The following is a 19,022-nucleotide window of genomic DNA, read 5'->3' as shown; positions in this document are numbered from 1 at the left end:
CAACAATGTTTGCTTCTCCTGTCAGATATTGTGGAACGAAGTATAGAGATTATTTTCGTGTTAAGATCGTAACGAAGTAAGGAGCTATAGTACCGTTATGATAGGTTATACTTCGAAATTATTGACGCATTATATTTATTTGTAATTATTGAAGATACTAGTGCTGAAAGCACAACCATTTTATAATATATGCCATGAGTACTCATCTCGTTTTGCAGTGCATTTACGACAACACTGGGATAGAATCTACCAGGAGGGAATTTGTGGAGTATTTCGGGGTTTCCATATTAAAACAAGAGCAGTAAATAACACACATAGTGTAAGACCTGAACCCGCAAACCATTAGCTGCACGCCTTCTTCATCTGAGCTAGTATGACAGGTAATTTTTCCTTTTAATAAGTTTAATAGATAACTCCATTTGTAGATGAAATTATTGGGGATCAACAATGCGGTGTAATGGATAGACTATTGATCAGATTTTTCGTATTCGGAAGATATTGGAGAAAAAATGGGAGTGTAAGGGTATAGTAGCCTACATCAGTTATTTATAGATTTCAAAAAGGCATATGACTCGGTTAAGAGAGAAGTTGTATATAACATTCATATTGAATTTGGTATTCCGAAGAAACAAGTTCGATTAATTAAAATATGTCTAAGACTTAAGTGAAACTTACAGCAGACTTCGTATAGGCCAGCTTCTGTCTGATGCTTTTCCAATTCACTGCGGGCTAAAGCAAGGAGATGAGAATATCAACTTTAGTATATAACTTTGTTCTACAAAATGACATTAGGACAGTTCATAGGATAACAGAGTAGGTTTGGAATTGAACGGGTTACATCAGCTACTTGTCTATGCGGATGACGTGAATATGTTAGGAAAAAATTCACAAACGATTAGGAAAAACACGGAAATTTTACTTGAAGCAATTAAAGCGATAGGTTTGGAATAAATCCCTAAGAGACAAAGAATATGATTATGTCTCGTGACCACAATACTGTAAGAAATGGAAATGTAAAAATTGGACATTTACCCTTCGAAGAGGTAGAAAAATTGAAATATCTTGGAGCAACAGTAATAACAAATATAAATGACACTCGGGAGGAAATTAAACGCAGAATAAATATATGGGAAATGGATGTTATTATTCGATTGAGAAGCTTTTGTGATTTAGTCTGCTATCAAAAAATCTTAAATTTATAATTTATAAAACAGTTATATTACCGGTTGTTCTGTATAACTGTGAAACTTGGACTCTCACTTTGAGAGAGGAACATAGGTTAAGGGTGTTTGAGAATAAGGTTCTTAGGAAAATATTTGGGGCTGAGAGGGATAAAGTTACAGGAGAATGGAGAAAGTTACACAACGCAGAACTACACGTATTGTATTCTTCACCTGACATAATTAGGAACATTAAATCCAGACGTTTGAGATGGCCAGGGCATGTAGCACGTGCGGACGAATCCATAAATGCATATGGAGTGTTAGTTGGGAGGTCGGAGGGAAGAAGACCTTCGGGCAGACCGAGACATAGATGGGAGGACAATATTGAAATGGATTCAAGGGAGGTGGGATATGATGATAGAGACTGGATTAATCCCTACAGGATAGGGACCGATGATGGGCTTATGCGAGGGTGGCAATGAACCTGCGAGTTCCTTAGAAGTCATTTGTAAGTAAGTAAGTTTATGGTACTGTGAATGTGCAAGAATGCATAACTCCGTGTGAATAAGAGAAAATTGACTCACCTGTTATATAAAAAAGTAATATTTAAATTCCTGTTAGTTATTTTCCAAGAAATACATTTTGTTGTAAGAATGAAATAAAATCCGGCAGAGAAAAATATTGGGTATATTATGGAGAATCATTCTGAGAAAAATATTTAAAAGGTTACATGCACAAGAATGTACACGAAATTATTTTCTGAATTTTACTAGACACTCAAAACTTATTGAAGGAATAATATGAATACAATTAGTCTTAAAATCACGAATTGTATGCATTAATAAAACAAGCTCATAAGTACGAGTTTAAAATTCTGTGAATATAATATATTAAATCAGTTATTTGTTGGTATGTGACACAATAACACTTTCTGATGGAGGGAGAGAAAATTTCTCTTGCGTCACTTACGCTATTCTTTTTTGCCCCAATAAATGTCCAGTGTTTGTTTATTCTCATTTGAGTGGTTTGTGTATTTTCAATTTGTATATCTCCACATGTGTAGTTACTAAAGAAAACAAACCTCTGTGCATGACGTAGTTAGTAATTAAAACACGAGAAAAAAGAGAAAAAATACAGTACAGCAAGAAGAATGTTAACACAGCGAGTTGAGTTTTATGTTATTAAATTCCGAAAGCTAAAGTACAATACAATCTAGTAGATACTCCTAAGGAAAATGTTTATACGGATATATCAGAGTGTCGAAATATAATTTCCTTCTTTAATATTGGGTCTACAAATGTTCATTTTTTCCATAGATCTACATTTAGAACAATATGTATTTTCGAATTTCTTCTTCATTAAAATAATAGGAACTAGGAACACTAGTTATAATCTAAACTGAATTTGTATTGCACAAAGAAGTTATGCTGCAAAGGTATTCCCGGAATACTTCATCTTCATGTGCGAACATTGCGTAATTTCACAACTAATGATAATTACTATTGCAAAATCAATTAATTAACAACTAAAATAATCGTCTTCGATTTAAAAAAAACGAACATGATTTTTTAAAGGTCACTGTCACCATGGTTACTTTATTTCTACCACCTTCTCTCTCTCTCTCCCCTCTCTCTTTATGAGGCCGGGAGGGGAACATCCCTATGCACCGAGACCTGAGGTCTATTGTGCGCTCCTGGGATGAGTTGTAGCCCAACGACCGCACCCACGCCGAACCGACCTAACTCCTAACACCCTAACGATCAGTCCCGACATCCCTCTAAGTCCATGTACCATTCCACCCCAATAGCCCCCACACATACCCCCCTCAAACGGCCTGAGGTGTATTCCACACCTCCCGCCTGGCCAATGGTCTGAGGTGTAAGCCCCCCTCCCGTCGGTAGGGGAGTGGGTTCCGCTGCTGGATCGCCAACTACCATGCTTTGACATATCCATGGAGGCCGGCCGAGAGCGTCAGGAGCATCGGAGGACCGCCGCGGGCGCGATATGAAAACCAAGGAAGACAACCGGAATGATAAGGAAAGGATGATGTGGGGGCAAATTAAGTGGCGAGAATGAGTGGGGTTCCATACGCCTTATAAAGTTATCTGATATTCATCCTTAAGGGTGGGGGGAAAACCCTGAATAAAGACTCACCCAGGCAACTCGTCCTCGGCCCGCTGGGTTCGGGAGCGAACACGCGACCACGAGACCACAGCGGTGCACTATACCGTCTTCAGTTTCACTATTTAATTCCCATCTGCATACGAGTAGCCTGATGAACCCCAACGGACAGCAGCTCCAGTTCCTTTCTATATCATCGGAAACCCGTATTGTCCCCTAAGGCTTCACCTCAACCTATTTTTACTACTTAGGGTGATAGGTGATATAAGACGGGAAGGTGGAGAGTGTTGGTGGAATGATAGAAGGAAACGGGAGCACCCCGAGAAAACCCCTCTGAAAAGTCTGCTTTTCCCAACAAATTTCATCACGATCTAGCCGGGGATCGAACACGGACCGCCTTGTTGGAAGGCCAGCGCTAGGCTGTAGCATATATTATCTCAATAGATTTTTTTATCTGGAGGTCAAATGTGATAATGCATGGTAAGAGTATTTATGCTGCTTTATGTTTGAGGTAATCTTCCTATTAAAATCTCATTTCCAAGTTCTGCTTTGCTGTTAATTATTGTTACCTGACCTATTAAGTTTTTTTTAAGTGTTATTATATTACGGTGTATCAACTACTAGGTATTTTGCGTCTATGGGATTGGTGACAGCAAGATAATATTTGGCGAGATGAGGCCGAGGATTCGGAATAGATTATCTGACATTTGCCTTACGGTTGAGGAAATACCTTGGAAAAAAAACCAAACACGTAATGCAATTAAAGTTTCCAAAAGTGTACTCTTTGCGCAGTGGTTTAAAGGAAAGTATTCTATTAGATCATATGGGGTTGTCAGATTCTGCGATTGTTGCAGTAAAGTGGTAAGCACTGCTATTCTGGTTCCGAATATTTTCTACGACAGTTGTTCTTTGTAAAACATTGCAAAACTTCTTTAAAATAAACTAGACAGGGTCATAAACGTGAACCCGTACTACGGATTCTTTTGTTCAGTGAAGAAGGTTATTTGTGGTGAAAACTTGAATGGAGAATTTAACCTGACACTGTCACAAATATGTTCATTTAAGTTTGCAGCCATAACTTCTTGAGATATAGAGAGGTCATTTGCCTACACAAACATATTGACTGACAAGCGCAGGAACATGACAGAAACCAATTTAGAAAATGTTGTTATTCGTTACTTACTTTTACTTACTTACTTACTTATTGGCTTTCAAGGAACCCGGAGGTTCATTGCCGCCCTCACATAAGCCCGCCATTGGTCCCTATCCTGAGCAAGATTAATCTAGTCTCTAACATCATATCCCACCTCCCTCAAATCCATTTTAATATTATCCTCCCATCTACGTCTCGGCCTCCCTAAAGATTTTTTACACTCCGGCCTCCCAACTAACACTATACGCATTTCTGAATTCGCCCATACGTGCTACATGCCCTGCCCATCTCAAACGTCTGGATTTAATGTTCCTAATTATGTCAGGTGAAGAATACAATGTGTGCAGTTCTGTGTTGTGTAACTTTCTCCATTCTCCTGTAACTTCGTCCCTCTTAGCCCCAAATATTTTCCTAAGCACCTTATTCTCAAACACCCTTAACCTATGTTCCTCTCTCAAAGTGAGAGTCCAAGTTTCACAACCATAAAGAACAACCGGTAATATAACTGTTTTATAAATTCTAACTTTCAGATTTTTGACAGCAGACTGGATGACAAAAGTTAGTCGTTAACTGTGCAAAAAAGAAGTGAAGTGATATAATAAATTTGGAACAAATATGAAAATACATATTTTAATGTATTTTTCGTTTGATCGTCCATGTTTCATAGTTTGATAGCGCGTCAATGCATGCATATTTTGAAATTTTATAGTGCATGACATTCTCGTCTCTATCTATCACAAATCCTTTACAATACAATACTGATTCTATCACCCTTATTCTAGATCATATATGTAACAGATATTTCGGCTTATAGGCTTTGAGGTTAACAACTTTTGTCAGGTTTACTACGCTGCAATCTAGTTGTTACATAAGTAGTCACGTCATAATTCTCATTTGAATTGCATTAGCGACTGTGCTGCCATCTCGTGTTCGTTTTACGGCGGACGGGTGGCGATCCTGGCGGTTGTTCTCTTCAAAGTGCTGCCGATTTTAATGTAGCGAGGAGTTATGTGTTACATATATGATCTAGGCCCTTATTTTGGTTTTATGATACAATTGGCAGTGCTTCTGTATGAACTTTTTAAATGACGAGTTACATACCCCTGTGTAGTGTCCGTGTGAACTGGTGTGAGAGAAGACGTAGAAGTACGACTGTGGATTGACACTGGAGTGGAAGTTCGCGGTTTGCACCATGGGGGCCGCGACACGGGCGTCGCTGAGGACGTCGAGTAAGATGTCACGGTTTGTCTCTGCGATGGATTGAGACGAAGCGCTGGTTCGACGCCTGGTGACGTTGTAAGCTTTCAAAGTCTCAGCAAGACTCAGGTCTGGAAGATATTGGAAGCGCTCCTGGACGTAACTGCGGATCTTCTTGTCACGATCTTGTTCTAGCATTCCGTATTGCAGTGACACCGCATCCAGCAGGTTGTAGCTCTCCAGTTCTGTTACTCCATACAACAGTTCGAACCTGTGAAAAAGTAATAATGTTATTCAATTTCGTTGGCCTGGATAGTGCAGTTTGTATAACGCTGGCCTTCTGTACTCGAGGTCGCGGGTTCGATCCCGACCCAGGTCAATGGCATTTAAGTATGCTTAAATGCGACAGGCTCATGTCAGTAGCTCAGTAGATTTCCTGAATGTAAAAGACCTCAAAATTCTGGCACACCGGCGACGCTGATATAACCTCGGCAGATGCGAGCGTCGGTAAATAAACCATAATTAAAAAAAAAATTATTCGATTTCCGAAACAAAGCTCCTTCTCATAGGCTAATGTGTTAGGATTTCTTAATTATTAACTTTATTATTTTATATTATTATTATTATTATTATTATTATTATTATTATTATTATTATTATCATTATTACTTTACTTTTTAACTTTGGTCTAGAATATGCCATTAGAAAAGTGCAGGATAACAGACAGGGTTTGGAATTGAACGGATTACATCAGCTTCTTGTCTATGCGGAAGACGTGAATATATTAGGAGAAAATACACAAACGATTAGGGAAAACACGGAAATTCTACTCGAAGCAAGTAAAGCGATAGGTTTGGAAGTAAATCCCGAAAAAAAAGTATATGACTATGTCTCGTGACCAGAATATTGTACGAAATCGAATATAAAAAATTGGAGATTTATCCTTCGAGGGGGTGGAGAAATTCAGATTTCTTGGAGCAACAGTAACAAATATATATTACACTCTGGAGGAAACTAAACGTAGAATGTACAAGGAAAATGCGTCTTATTATTCGGATGAGAAGCTAAGCTTTTGTCATCTAGTCTGCTGACGAAAAATCTGCGAGTTAGAATTTATAAAAAAAAGTTATATTACCAGTTATTCTGTATGCCTGTGAAACTTGGACTCTGACTTTGAGAGAGGAACAGAGATTAATAGTGACTGAAAATAGATTCTTAGAAAAATATTTGAGGCTAAGGAGGATGAAGTTACAGGAGAATGGAGAAAGCTACACAACATTGTACTGCACGCATTGCATTCTTCAAGTGACATAATTAGGAACATTAAATCCAGACGTTTGAGATGGGCAGGGCATGTGGCACGTATTGGCGAATCCAGAAATGCTTATAGAGTGTTAGTTGGGAGGCCGGAGGAAAAAAGACCTTTGGGCAGGTCGAGACGTAGATGGGAGGATAATATTAAACTGGATTTGAGGGAGGTTGGATATGATGATAGACACTGGATTAATCTTACACAGGATAGGGACTAATGGCGGGCTTATTTGAGGGCGGCAATGAACCTCCGTGTTCCTTAAAATCCATTTGTAAATAAGTAATTATTATTATTATTATTGTTATTATTATTAGTATTGTAGTTATTATTATCACAATCACTACAATTGCTATTTTCATATTTATTCATAAACATATCAAACTGTAGACGATATTGATGCATTGTCTTGTTTTGTGTAGTTTTATTTAATTGAGTGCAAATTGATTAATATTTCCGCTTTTGTCCTCTCCTATACCGAATGTTCATTTACGCAATAATCATTGAGTATGGTTTGTGTTTTTCTGTACGTTATACAATACTAGTTTGTTTATTGTGATATAATAACCGGCCGATTGTTTGGCATCGATACATTTGTTATGATTGCATATACACCACTTTGAGATTCTGCAACACCACGCGATGATTGTTATCAATAAAGCTATTCACGTAATATAGTTAATTTCAGTAAATAAAACTTTATAATAATTGTGATATGCTTGGAAAAATAAAGGGTTCTAGACATGCATTAGCTGCATTCGTAACAATTTGAAATGCACCATGTCTCGCTTAGAGGGATCGAGAAATAAATAGTCACCACTTAAAACCAGATAAACATGTCGTTGAGATTTACATTTGACAAGATAGAGAAACTGTCCAAGTTTAAGCAACAAAATCTGAAAACAGTTGCGTGCGTAACTTTCGTTTGTTTGTCGCTAAAATAAGCCTAGCGCCATTTTGTAGGAGAACACGCCATGGTCAACATGTGGACACCACAACAGAAAGTTCAATGTGTGGTATGGCTAGCAGAATATAAATCTGTTACGCGAGTACACGCCGCGTTCGTCGTACATCGATAGGTGGATCGGAAGACGAGTACCAATTGCCTGGCCAATCAGGTCTCCCGATGTGACCCCCTTGGAGTTCTTTTGTGAGGCTTTGTGAAGGATGCTGTGTACCAAAGAGGCAGAGCTGACACTTTGGAGGAACTGAGACCACGCATCACAAATGCAGCTGCGCTAGTGACTCCACAAATGCCACAGAACACTTGGCGGAAGGTTGAATACTATTTAGATGTCTGCAGAGCAAATCAAGACGCACACATCGAGTTGCATTCAGCATTTTCCGAAACTCGGAGTGTTTTTACATCAAGTTATATAAAAAGTGATGTTAATAAACCATTATTTACACTTGAAATTGTCACTTATTTCTCGATCCCTCTAAGCGGGACACGGTATATTATTTTCTCACTGTGCTATAGCATTCTACATGTAGCCTACAAGGTAGTTATTTTCAATCCAATACTTTCATATGAAGCAAAGTACGATTTCTGAATTTAAGGTCATCTTTGAACTACATAGACAATATGTGATTACGTACAGAACTTCACAGCCAGGTGATAATAATACATAATCATCTTTTTTATGGTTCCTTCTAAACTACAGAAAATTATGGTATATTCAACGACGTTCGCAACTTCTGAGGTTACATCAGCGCGCTGGTGTGCCGGAATTTTGTCCCGCAGGAGTTCTTTTACATGCCAGTAAATATACTGACATGAGACTGTCGCATTTAAGCACACTTAAATGCCATCGACCTGGTACGGCATCGAACCCGCAACTTCGAGCACAGAAGGCCAGCGCTACATCCACTACGCTACCCAGTTCGACTCTAACCTACAGAATAAAATAATTATATATATATATATATATATATATATATATATATATATATTACTGAACAATTCCTTTACAGTACAGAGATTATGCACGTAGAATAATATGGTAATAATACAATTTACGTTTATTCAAATTTTCTCTTAAGCAGAAGGGAATGTTTTAAGGGAATAAGGTGCCAATTACCAAATCCATTCTCATTATACGTCCGTGTTTAAATTCCGATTTCTCTCTCTCTGTCTATACAGGGTGATCCATTTGGGTATGAATAAAATAAAAAAACCGTAAAAAATTACTACTGAACTTTATTTGTTGAAACTTTGTGCATACAACATTGAAAGATGGGAGATTCCTCAGAGCTCAACATGACCCCCATTGGACACCCTGCACAATTCATAACGGTGATGGAATTCAGCCCATGACCGTTGTAACATAAAAGGAGTGATTTGTTGTAAAATTTGAGTGATGTTTACTCTCAGATCATCAATATTCCTGGATTTCTGTGAAAAGACAATGTCTTTAACAAAATCCTACACGAAGAAGTCAAGAGGGGTTAGATGTGGGGAGTTTGGAGACCAAGCCAAGAGATAGTTGCTTCTCGTACTGGGTTTCGCCTGCGATCTCCTGTATGTTTTTTTTAACACAGAACCTGTTTCTACAAATGTTCGATACTACAACATAATGGAATCGTAATTAGGTACATTACTCACAACATACTCCCTTTGAACTCTTTTAACACTCTCAAATTTAGCATACCAAAGAACACATTGTGCCCATTGTTGATTTGTAGTAGCCATTTTAATCACATACGATTTTCATTTGACCTTTCAGATTATGCATTATTGATTATCATATGTAGAAACTCCCATCTTTTAATCATAATATAACCAGGAAGAAATTTTTCCTACTATCATAATAGCTTTATAATATTAAATTAATATTATCCATGCCCAAACGGATCAGACTGTACATAGGGACTGCTACGTATTTTATACATATTCATATATGAGGCCTCGACGTCCTTGAATAATCAATACTACCTATATGTAGTCAACATGGAGAAAAATTCTTTCCGTCACCGGGAATCAAAGCCAGGACCTCTCAGCTATGCGCGCTGAGTACCCTTCCCATCTGAGCTATCGTGAGATCCAATTCACTGCGCCAGCCGATTTTCCGCATTTGTATCATCAATGACCTACTACCTGCATTTTAGACAAGGCCTCATATATGAATATGTATATCAGTGTTAACAGTATTCAATAAACTGTTGTCGAAACTGACCACAAAGTCATTTAAATACGCGCTCCTTCATACATGACATATGTCTAAAATGCAGTAGTAGGCCATTGATGATACAAAGAAGGAGAGTTCGGCCGGCGCCGGAATCGGGTCTTGGCATAGCTCAGATGGAAAGAGCGCTCAGCGCACAAAGATGAGAGGTCCTGGGTTCGATTCCCGGTGCCGGAACTAATTTTTCTCTTCGGAATATGTACGATAAGAACTTTCTTGTGTTAAATTTTAACGTAACTTGTTAACATGTTTCGACCTATTTTCGGTCATCTTCGGAAAATAGGTCGAAACATGTTAACAAGTTATGTTAAAATTTAACACAAGAAAGTTCTTATCATACATATTCCGAAGTGATACAGTGTTAACAGTTGTGTAATCAAGATGTAAAATTTTTCTCCATTAATAGGTACGTTCGTGTATTGTTTTACGATAGTTTTAGGTCTTAAGCACTGACATTTCCTATACCGGTACTGAACGTATGACCAAAATGCTTCGCTATTTGTGAATATTTGGCATTTTAATAACATGTTTAGCATCTGAAAGACTTTTCTCAAAATGTATTACAAATGCAATAATGAATTCCACATCAGAATTAGAGGCAAAATACATCACTTTAATATACGGTGAGAGAAATTATAGTCACTGGATAGAAATTAATTTCGGTAAGATGAAAAATATTCAATATGTATCGTAGAATTAAATATGAATAACATTAATTATATTAATGTAATAGCACAGTCTAGTATATACAGTCACGAAGCTTGAGTTGTGAGGGTGCTACGAACAATAGACTGTGCCGGTACTTTTTCGCATTATCTATAGTGAGGCGATATTAGCAATCCTAGTGGTTAGCAACTATCTATGGATGCATATTTACTACGTATTGAGCTTCGTGACTGTATAGGCCTATACTAGACTGTGGTAATAGTATTCAATCGAGTAAACAAATAACTCCAATCAGCACATAATTATGATAGTAAGATTTGAAAGATACTGAATTAACGAAAAATAATGTACAAGTATAATTTACATTTCTTTTTAAAAGCAATATAGCAGAATGTATTATATTACGCAGAAAAATAAGTATTTCTTATTTTGGCTTTCATTGCCAAACGATCTTCCTTCTTAGCACCCTTTTCCATTGTGTTTGAGCACATAATACATTTTTTTATACCATCATACATTTCTGATCAAAGACATTAGACAATAGTTAAATAATCAATATTGAATTTAGCTTTTGCCAAATTGTCCTTCATCTTATCTTTCAGATATCTCCAACTACAGTTACAACAATCACATTGCTGAATTGCTCCAATTCCGATTACCTCATATCAGAGACATAAAATAAGCAATAATAATAGCGAGTCCAACTCTGAAAAATTGAAAAAAGTTTCAAATTTCTCAACCATAGCATTAACTTCAAAATTTTAACAACTGGCATACAGTGATGTAAGTATAGTATAATTATTCTTGAACCAATTGTACAATTGAGACGAAAATACATAGTGTTTCATTTGAGACCAAGTTATTATGTAGAAAATAATTAATAATAGCGTTATATTAGAATTTGAGCGTGTCAGAGCTGTGTGAAATAGTCTAATTACGTCCAATATTTTAATATTGGAAAACTTGCGAATTCGAAATGATGAAGTGGAAGAAGTGGATAGCTTCATATAATACATGGAGTGTACTATAAGTAGCAACATGAGCTGCTGTCAGGAAGTCAAAAGAGGATGGCAATGGCAAAGGAAGTTTTTAATAGAAATAAGAGCATCTTCCGTGGACATCTGGAAAAAGATCTAAGGAAGAGACTAGCGAAATATCTTTGTGTTGTGTTTGGAATTGTATTGAGCAGAAACATGGACAGTACGACGAAGTGAAATGAAACGATTAGAAGTATTTGAAATGTGGATATGGAGAAGGTTGGAGCGTGTGAAATGGAAAGACAAGATAAGAAACGAAGCTGTGTTGGAAAGAGTGGATGGATAACAAATAATATTGAAACTGATCACAAAGAGAGAAAAAAGAATTGACTGGATCACTGGTTAAGAAGAAGAGGATGCACTGGAAGGCCTGGTGACCGGAAAAAAAAGTTCAGGGCAGACGAAGGTATCAGATGATAGACAACATTAAAATACATGGATCGTATGCGGAAACTAAAAGGAAAGCGTAGAATGGGTAATATTAGAGAATGCTGAGTTTGCAGTGAAATACCTGCCCTTGGGCAGAACACTATGAATGAATAAATTTTCATATTGTTTATACTGAAAAATTAACCTATATAAGTTACAAATTATATTTATATTTCTGGGATGAACTGGCTCCCAGAAAATGAATAGGAATAAAATTCGCCCTACAGTTTAGGAAATGTTGTAGACCGACACAACGAGTGCGAAACATTAACTTTACTCTATCATGGGTGCTGAGCGATCACTTCCGTACAATTAGAATAACGCAGATCTACTTTGTGTACAATTTGTAAAAGGAAAATAAAAATTTTAATATACATACCTACTGAAAAGATCTTTGTATACTCCTATGAGCTGAAATGGGTCATTTGGCACAACACTTCCATCTACCATTGGCCCAAATCGAGTTTTGAACTCAGGAACTTCGACTTTGACGTCCATTATTTCTTCCAATCTCTTCTTGCGAAGACACGACGCCATTTCATTGTTGGTGTCTTTGAGGGCACAGTTGAGAGCTTGCGCCACTTGGATGGTGATGACAGAGCTCGTGGTCAGGGCCCAGTCTGCCAGAGCCGTCCCGCTCATCAGGATGGCACGGCGAAACAGTCCGGAAGCTAGGCACAACAAACACCCTCGTCGTATACACAAAATACTGCCATCTATTAAATTTAATTCAATACGTCTTAATACAATACATTGTAATCCAATTGGTTTTGTCATTTATTTTCGTAGGAACTAGTTAAATTCCCTTACAATTATACTATACAGAAATTATTTACAAGCAGTTGAAGCATGACCCTGGATGCGCTGTGGACTAAAATGTGTATACTCTGTAAACTTTCTACGTGCTGCCGCCCACTTAACCTGCGCGAGATGACAACACCATGCCATGGATAAATATATAATAGGATGCGAAACTGCGGTCAGCACCATCTGACGGAAGGGGGTTCAAATAAGGTGATCAGCGCCCGAAGTCGTCGGTGGTGAACATTAGAACTACGTGTTGACTACGTGTTGGGTAGATTACCCAGAGTTCTCTATTTATCTGTTCGTTCGAGACGAACAGACGATGCTCGAGAAGACAAGTTGGCAGCCAGAGACTTACTAATAAGTGGACATAAAGTGATACTAAGTGTGTGTGTATGTATAAGCAGTGTATGTTAAACAGTGATGTTTATGGACGTTGTAAAAAAGTGTTGTTGAATGTATTGTAAAGTAATAGTAATATAATAAATTGAACAATCTAAGTAGTTTTTGCAGCCTTTTCCATTGCGCTGTACACTAAACACCCAAGAATACAACCCCAATTATATGACGTTTTGCTTTATTTTCTGTCTCTGTTTGTTTATACTTTAATTGGGTAGTGTAGAATAGATCGTCTCTTTTCTCTTCCTGTTGGCTCCGGTAATAATTTTCAGTGGAAGATGTTGTGAGAAATAAAAATGTAAATGTTTTATTTTAAATTCGGTGAGTTATGAATAGCGATGAGGTAGGTAGGGAAGGAGGGAATACTTTGTGCAGAGTTCAACATTTTCGTCACCAGGTGCGCTTCTAAATGAATGGAGTAATTAGTTTTTGTTTTCGCTACTTGGTGCGCTGCTAGACGTAATAAGTTCTCCACCGTCCAACAGATGGCAACAAGATCAGTTTATACATTAGCGCCTCTAGCATATGTTACGGGAAACTCAGTAAGTTTCGCATCCTATTATATATTTATCCATGACCATGCTTGAAGTACTGTGGAACGGCTTCTGTCACTGGGTTGATATTATATCCTACTACAAAGAGGTAGCAGTGGCAGAAAACAGTTAATCTTGACTCCAAAAAATGTTCTACCCATCTCTTTGTAGGTGTTTCAATGCTATATTCGGTCGACAGTTCAAATTTCCAATAAAGTTTCTGAATATTGACATTCCGTTCACATTCTGACGTCAGTTATTTTGATACTGATGAATAGACTTCGTTGAATTGCCACACGCAGCATGCAATCAGGTTGCCTATGTAAGGTAGTATAGAAGAGGTGAGCGACCGCCCGGTCTCGTAGTATAAACAGTTCATGTTAAGAGTTGTGACCGATCCAAATAGATAGAGCAGCTACAGCTAATGTATACCTATGTAAGCACTTGTTTTTGGATTACTGTGGTTGTTCAGTGCAGACAAGAATTCAATCAAACATACTACAATGAGAGTGTTGCTCTGTTCCAAACAATTTCCCCTGGAATAACCTTACCCCCGCAGCCAGTCTTGACCCGTTGGAAAACGTGGTTGGATGCTGTTAATTATTATGCAGAATATTACGGCAAAATAATGGAGGTAATTGATGCATTGGATAGCACAGACAGTTCCGCTGTTGCAGCAGTAAAATAATTGCGTTCTGAACAGCTATTGGAAGATATACTGTTCACTGATTCTAATTTTAAAATCGTGTCCAAAAGCATCACCCTTTTAGAATCGTCTAAACTACAACTCTCAGAAGCCCTTAATATAGTGTATAAAGTATCACAAACCGTTATCCTAAACAATAATTCACTAATTTCAGAAAAAGTAAAATGTAAGTTGAGAAACGTTATTGCTAAAAATTCTGCCTATTCACAACTTGTATTATAAATGATGTACTATCAGGTCACGACAAGACATCTGAAGTTGGTGTACTAAAAAGTAATGACTTCCCGTCCTTCAAATATGCACCTATTACATCGTGTGATGTTGAACGTACATTTTCCCAATATAAAAACTGTTTGAATGACCATCGGAGGAGGTTCACTTTGCAGTCGCTCAAAATGTACGTAACTCTTCACTGCAATGCACATATTCAAGAATGATGTGAGTATCTTACATTAAATTTTAAGAATTAATATATCTCACTACAAAATAATTGTGTATTTACATGTTAAGACATTTCCTACTTCAATGATCATTCATTATATTTCTTGAATGCAGGATACAGGTTTTATTGTAACCGCAGTATACTGCTCAGTGTTTACATTAGAGGCATACTCCATCCGTTGCAAGTCCCCTTCTCATACAGTCTATACTGCGTACGTAGTAAACCTTACGATTCTCGTGGCAATTCCACGAAGTCTACTGATGAATATATTACAATATAGGTATCGTACCAAGCTCCTCTAATATGTTCTCTTGTCTTCTATGATCCCACCCAGTGTTTTTTGCTTTTCGGAACATAAATCTAATCTTATTGTTAGTGTATCCTGGGTACATTCATCATCCTTCACATCCATAGCAGAGAATGAAAAATAATTAATATTGAAATTGTTATTATTTTATATTAAATGATGTTTAGTGGATAACAATATCATAAGTTAGACACAATGTCGCACAGACAGACTTATCTTGCTAATTCTTACTCTGTATTCTACAAACATAAAGTTATACACGAAGCTTAGTACTAAGGTATAAATTAATTTGACACAAATATTTTTGGAGACATGCGACCTACAATAATTCATTTCTTAATCTGTGTAATGTAACATTATACAGGCTGTTTCATTTAACCTGACCGACCAACCAAAATAACTTTGTACGCAAGCACCAAATGAAAAATTGTTTCATACAAAAGTTGTACAACTGAAATGATACAGATGGAGAGGTAATCTTGTAGCATTATTTATTAATGAGATACGCGGATTAACAAAGTTTCTTTAAATGGCACTATATATTTATTATTCAATATTTCAATTAAGCTCGTCAAGACTTGTTCAACAATGTATCACAGTGGGTCATTCTGATAAACAGAACGTTAATATACGAAAAGTTGTTGATGCCTTTACGGCATGATTCTTGAGTATAATATGAAGTGATTTGCTTTGGTGTAAACCAGAGTTGCCATACGTACGACTACAGTCGTACTCATACGACTATTTTGACTAATTGTACGAGGTATAGTACGATTATTTAGTCCTAACAGTTGCCGACAATATGCGCCTGGGTCAGTCGAGTCCATTAATTTACGCCAAGGGGTATGCGGTTTTGTCAGTCGCTTGCATTCGGAGCGATCGGATGTCACGCCGTGCGATAGAGCGGTGTGTTTCCAATACAGTTAAGCTGTACTGCATTTCTTTACAGACCGCTCGCTCTTCTCTCTACTCTGGAACTCTCCCCACTACTCCTATTACTTCCCCTCTTTCGCGTCGCCGAGCTGTCAGGTCTAAATATCAGACTGTATCACAGAACTCTATGTCGTACGCTATTTTGTACTACTATTTTAATGAAGAAACAAAATTATTTTGGAACTTTGTTTATCTATAATTAAAATAAAATCGAAGGTTAATTCGTCCCTTTTTAGACAAGTTTTCTTCATTCAGTATGTCGTTGACTAATATGAAAAAAAACATGTTTTAAAGTTATGAAAGATGTTTTGAAAATCGATATGGTGACTATGCTTGCCATTAAAGTCATAATTGGTCATCTCCAGCTTTAGGTTTCATTATACTGCGCGGTCATGTCAAAGTAATACGAGTTCAGATATATATCAATTAAATAATACAAACAGTAGGATTAAGAAGTCTAAACGCGCCGATATTATAGCGGTGTCGGATTAAGTTGATGTAATTATCAGCTGAAGCATTGATTAATATAAGTCTAAATACCTTCGTCGTGTTGGCTAAAGGCAAGTTTCTGCTGACTTTCAGTATAATGACGTTGTTTCTGACCAAGCGTCATCGTGTACGCTTTACGGAGTTAACAGTCTTCATGAAGAAATAGTGATTTGTTTGAATGGTAAATGTCATTGTGGATGTGAAATATAATAGTAATATTCTTTTATTTATTTTATTGGGTTATTTTACGACGCTGTATCAACATCTAGGTTATTTAGCGTCTGAATGAAATGAAGGTGATAATGCCGGTGAAATGAGTCCGGGGTCCAGCACCGAAAGTTACCCAGCATTTGCTCATATTGGGTTGAGGGAAAACTCCGGAAAAAACCTCAACCAGGTAACTTGCCCCGATCGGGAATCGAACCCGGGCCACCTGGTTTCGCGGCCAGACGCGCTGACCGTTACTCCACAGGTGTGGACCGGTAATATTCTTCATTTGAATAAAAATTTGCTGCTATAATTATGAATAGGCCTATGAATCACCTCCTTTTAGAGTATTGTGAAATATGTTTGTACACTCTATCTATAAAAATAGTAAGGTGAGAAATGTACAATTTTATATTGTAGTACGACATTTTTCATAAGTTGGTACGACGGTTGTGTTTTCTTTATCTGGCAACCCTGGTGTAAACAATACGTAGTATGATACTCAGGGTCGCGTAACACATTACACGTTTCTTTGGTTTTATTCCGCTGAACACTGATAACAGTGAGTGGTCTGTTTTACGTTTGATATCATGTGCAAAGCTCGGAACTTGGGGACTTGTGTCTTTGCACATGGCTAAGCGACCGGACTTCAATGTCAACAAACTCCCGCTTCCAGCACGGCGGTACTGCCAGGTCTGCTAGAAAAGTGGTTTCTGGCTGAACAACATATTGATAGTATTATGGTAGGTTGAAACACGTAATTTTATAGCAGATATATATAATAAAAATAAACATGAGCAATATATCAAATTTACTTTTCTGATCTGTACATTTTATTACTGTATGTGACTACTTACATTTGAAGATTTTCGAGCCCATAACGTCTTCGCCTGTTAGTTAAACGTGATTTGAAACGATAAAAACTTATTTCCGCGTCACATGGAGTGACGAGAAAAACTTAAAATACTGAATGTTTACACTGTTACTGTTTTCCATTCGATTTTCAGCAGTTGCTAGCTGATCTCGTATCTGAGAAAAATAAGTAGCCGATATCCAATTTGTTTCTAGAATATAGTTTTCAATTCCACCAATTTAAGGTACTGCTATGTCTTTCAATGAATGCCTCTAGTTTGTGTGTGGCACAACTTACAAAATATAAACTCTCCATTCGGAGAAAATAATGTATCTCTCTCGAATTCCTCCATGATATTCTGTACCTAAAATTAAAAAAAATATTTTTTTTTTTCAAGCTTCTAGCCTATAATACCCATTCGAAATAACATATATTTTCTAATTTCTCAAACAGACCATTTACCTGTAATTCTCTGAATGTCACTGGCTTCGATATGACACAGTTTCGTCATCCGTCTTGTCGTTCGACGTGACCACTTTCTTCGTACATAGGCCTACGACTGTCCCTGAGCACTTGCAGTGTGAGCTTTGTGTACGTTATACCTGTAACAGGCCTACCCATGCGCACGATACACAAGTCCCCAAGTTCCGAGCTTTGATCATGTGTTTACTGCAAACCAGCGGTGACCAAAGCGGGTGTCGTGATTACATCGTGTAATCACAGACATTCAAACGGGTACTAAGAGTTTCCTGTACATTGTTGTGTGTTTCATTCACGAACTGAAGGCAAGCAGTGGCGGTATCATGTCGCTCTACAAACTCTGTCTCTACAAGCAGTAAGAGATGGTTTCGTAAAGAATGAGAACTTTTTTGTTGTTCTGTCGGACAAAATGTAATATGTTTACTTTGCTCAACTGTTCAATTAGGAGTATATAGAAACATTAATTGCCACGTTGAATAATGTATTATTATTATTATTATTATTATTATTATTATTATTATTATTATTACTGACCACTAAGTTTGTGTTTCTATAATTCTTCTGTGCGTGCATGAATATTGATATTTTTAGATCTTCTCCCTAGAAAAA

At 37.3% G+C, this 19,022-nt stretch overlaps 1 protein-coding gene across 3 annotated transcripts in view; it reads right to left on the bottom strand.

Annotated features, from left to right (window-relative positions):
- Positions 1 to 19,022, bottom strand: part of LOC138713609 (uncharacterized) — a 625,997-nt gene that overhangs the window by 75,927 nt on the left and 531,048 nt on the right. For all 3 annotated transcript variants that reach the window (XM_069845830.1, XM_069845831.1, XM_069845833.1), the window contains exons 5-6: positions 12,640 to 12,931; positions 5,539 to 5,905 (exon numbers count right to left, since the gene is read on the bottom strand). In XM_069845830.1, coding sequence (XP_069701931.1) covers positions 5,539 to 5,905; positions 12,640 to 12,931 — 659 coding nt within the window. The remainder of the gene's footprint in view (positions 1 to 5,538; positions 5,906 to 12,639; positions 12,932 to 19,022) is intronic.

This window comes from Periplaneta americana, chromosome 14 (genome assembly GCF_040183065.1).
Source record: "Periplaneta americana isolate PAMFEO1 chromosome 14, P.americana_PAMFEO1_priV1, whole genome shotgun sequence".
Taxonomy (NCBI): domain Eukaryota; kingdom Metazoa; phylum Arthropoda; class Insecta; order Blattodea; family Blattidae; genus Periplaneta; species Periplaneta americana.
The sequence above is the reverse complement of the archived record's forward strand: the minus strand, read 5'-3'. Positions and strand labels throughout refer to the sequence as shown.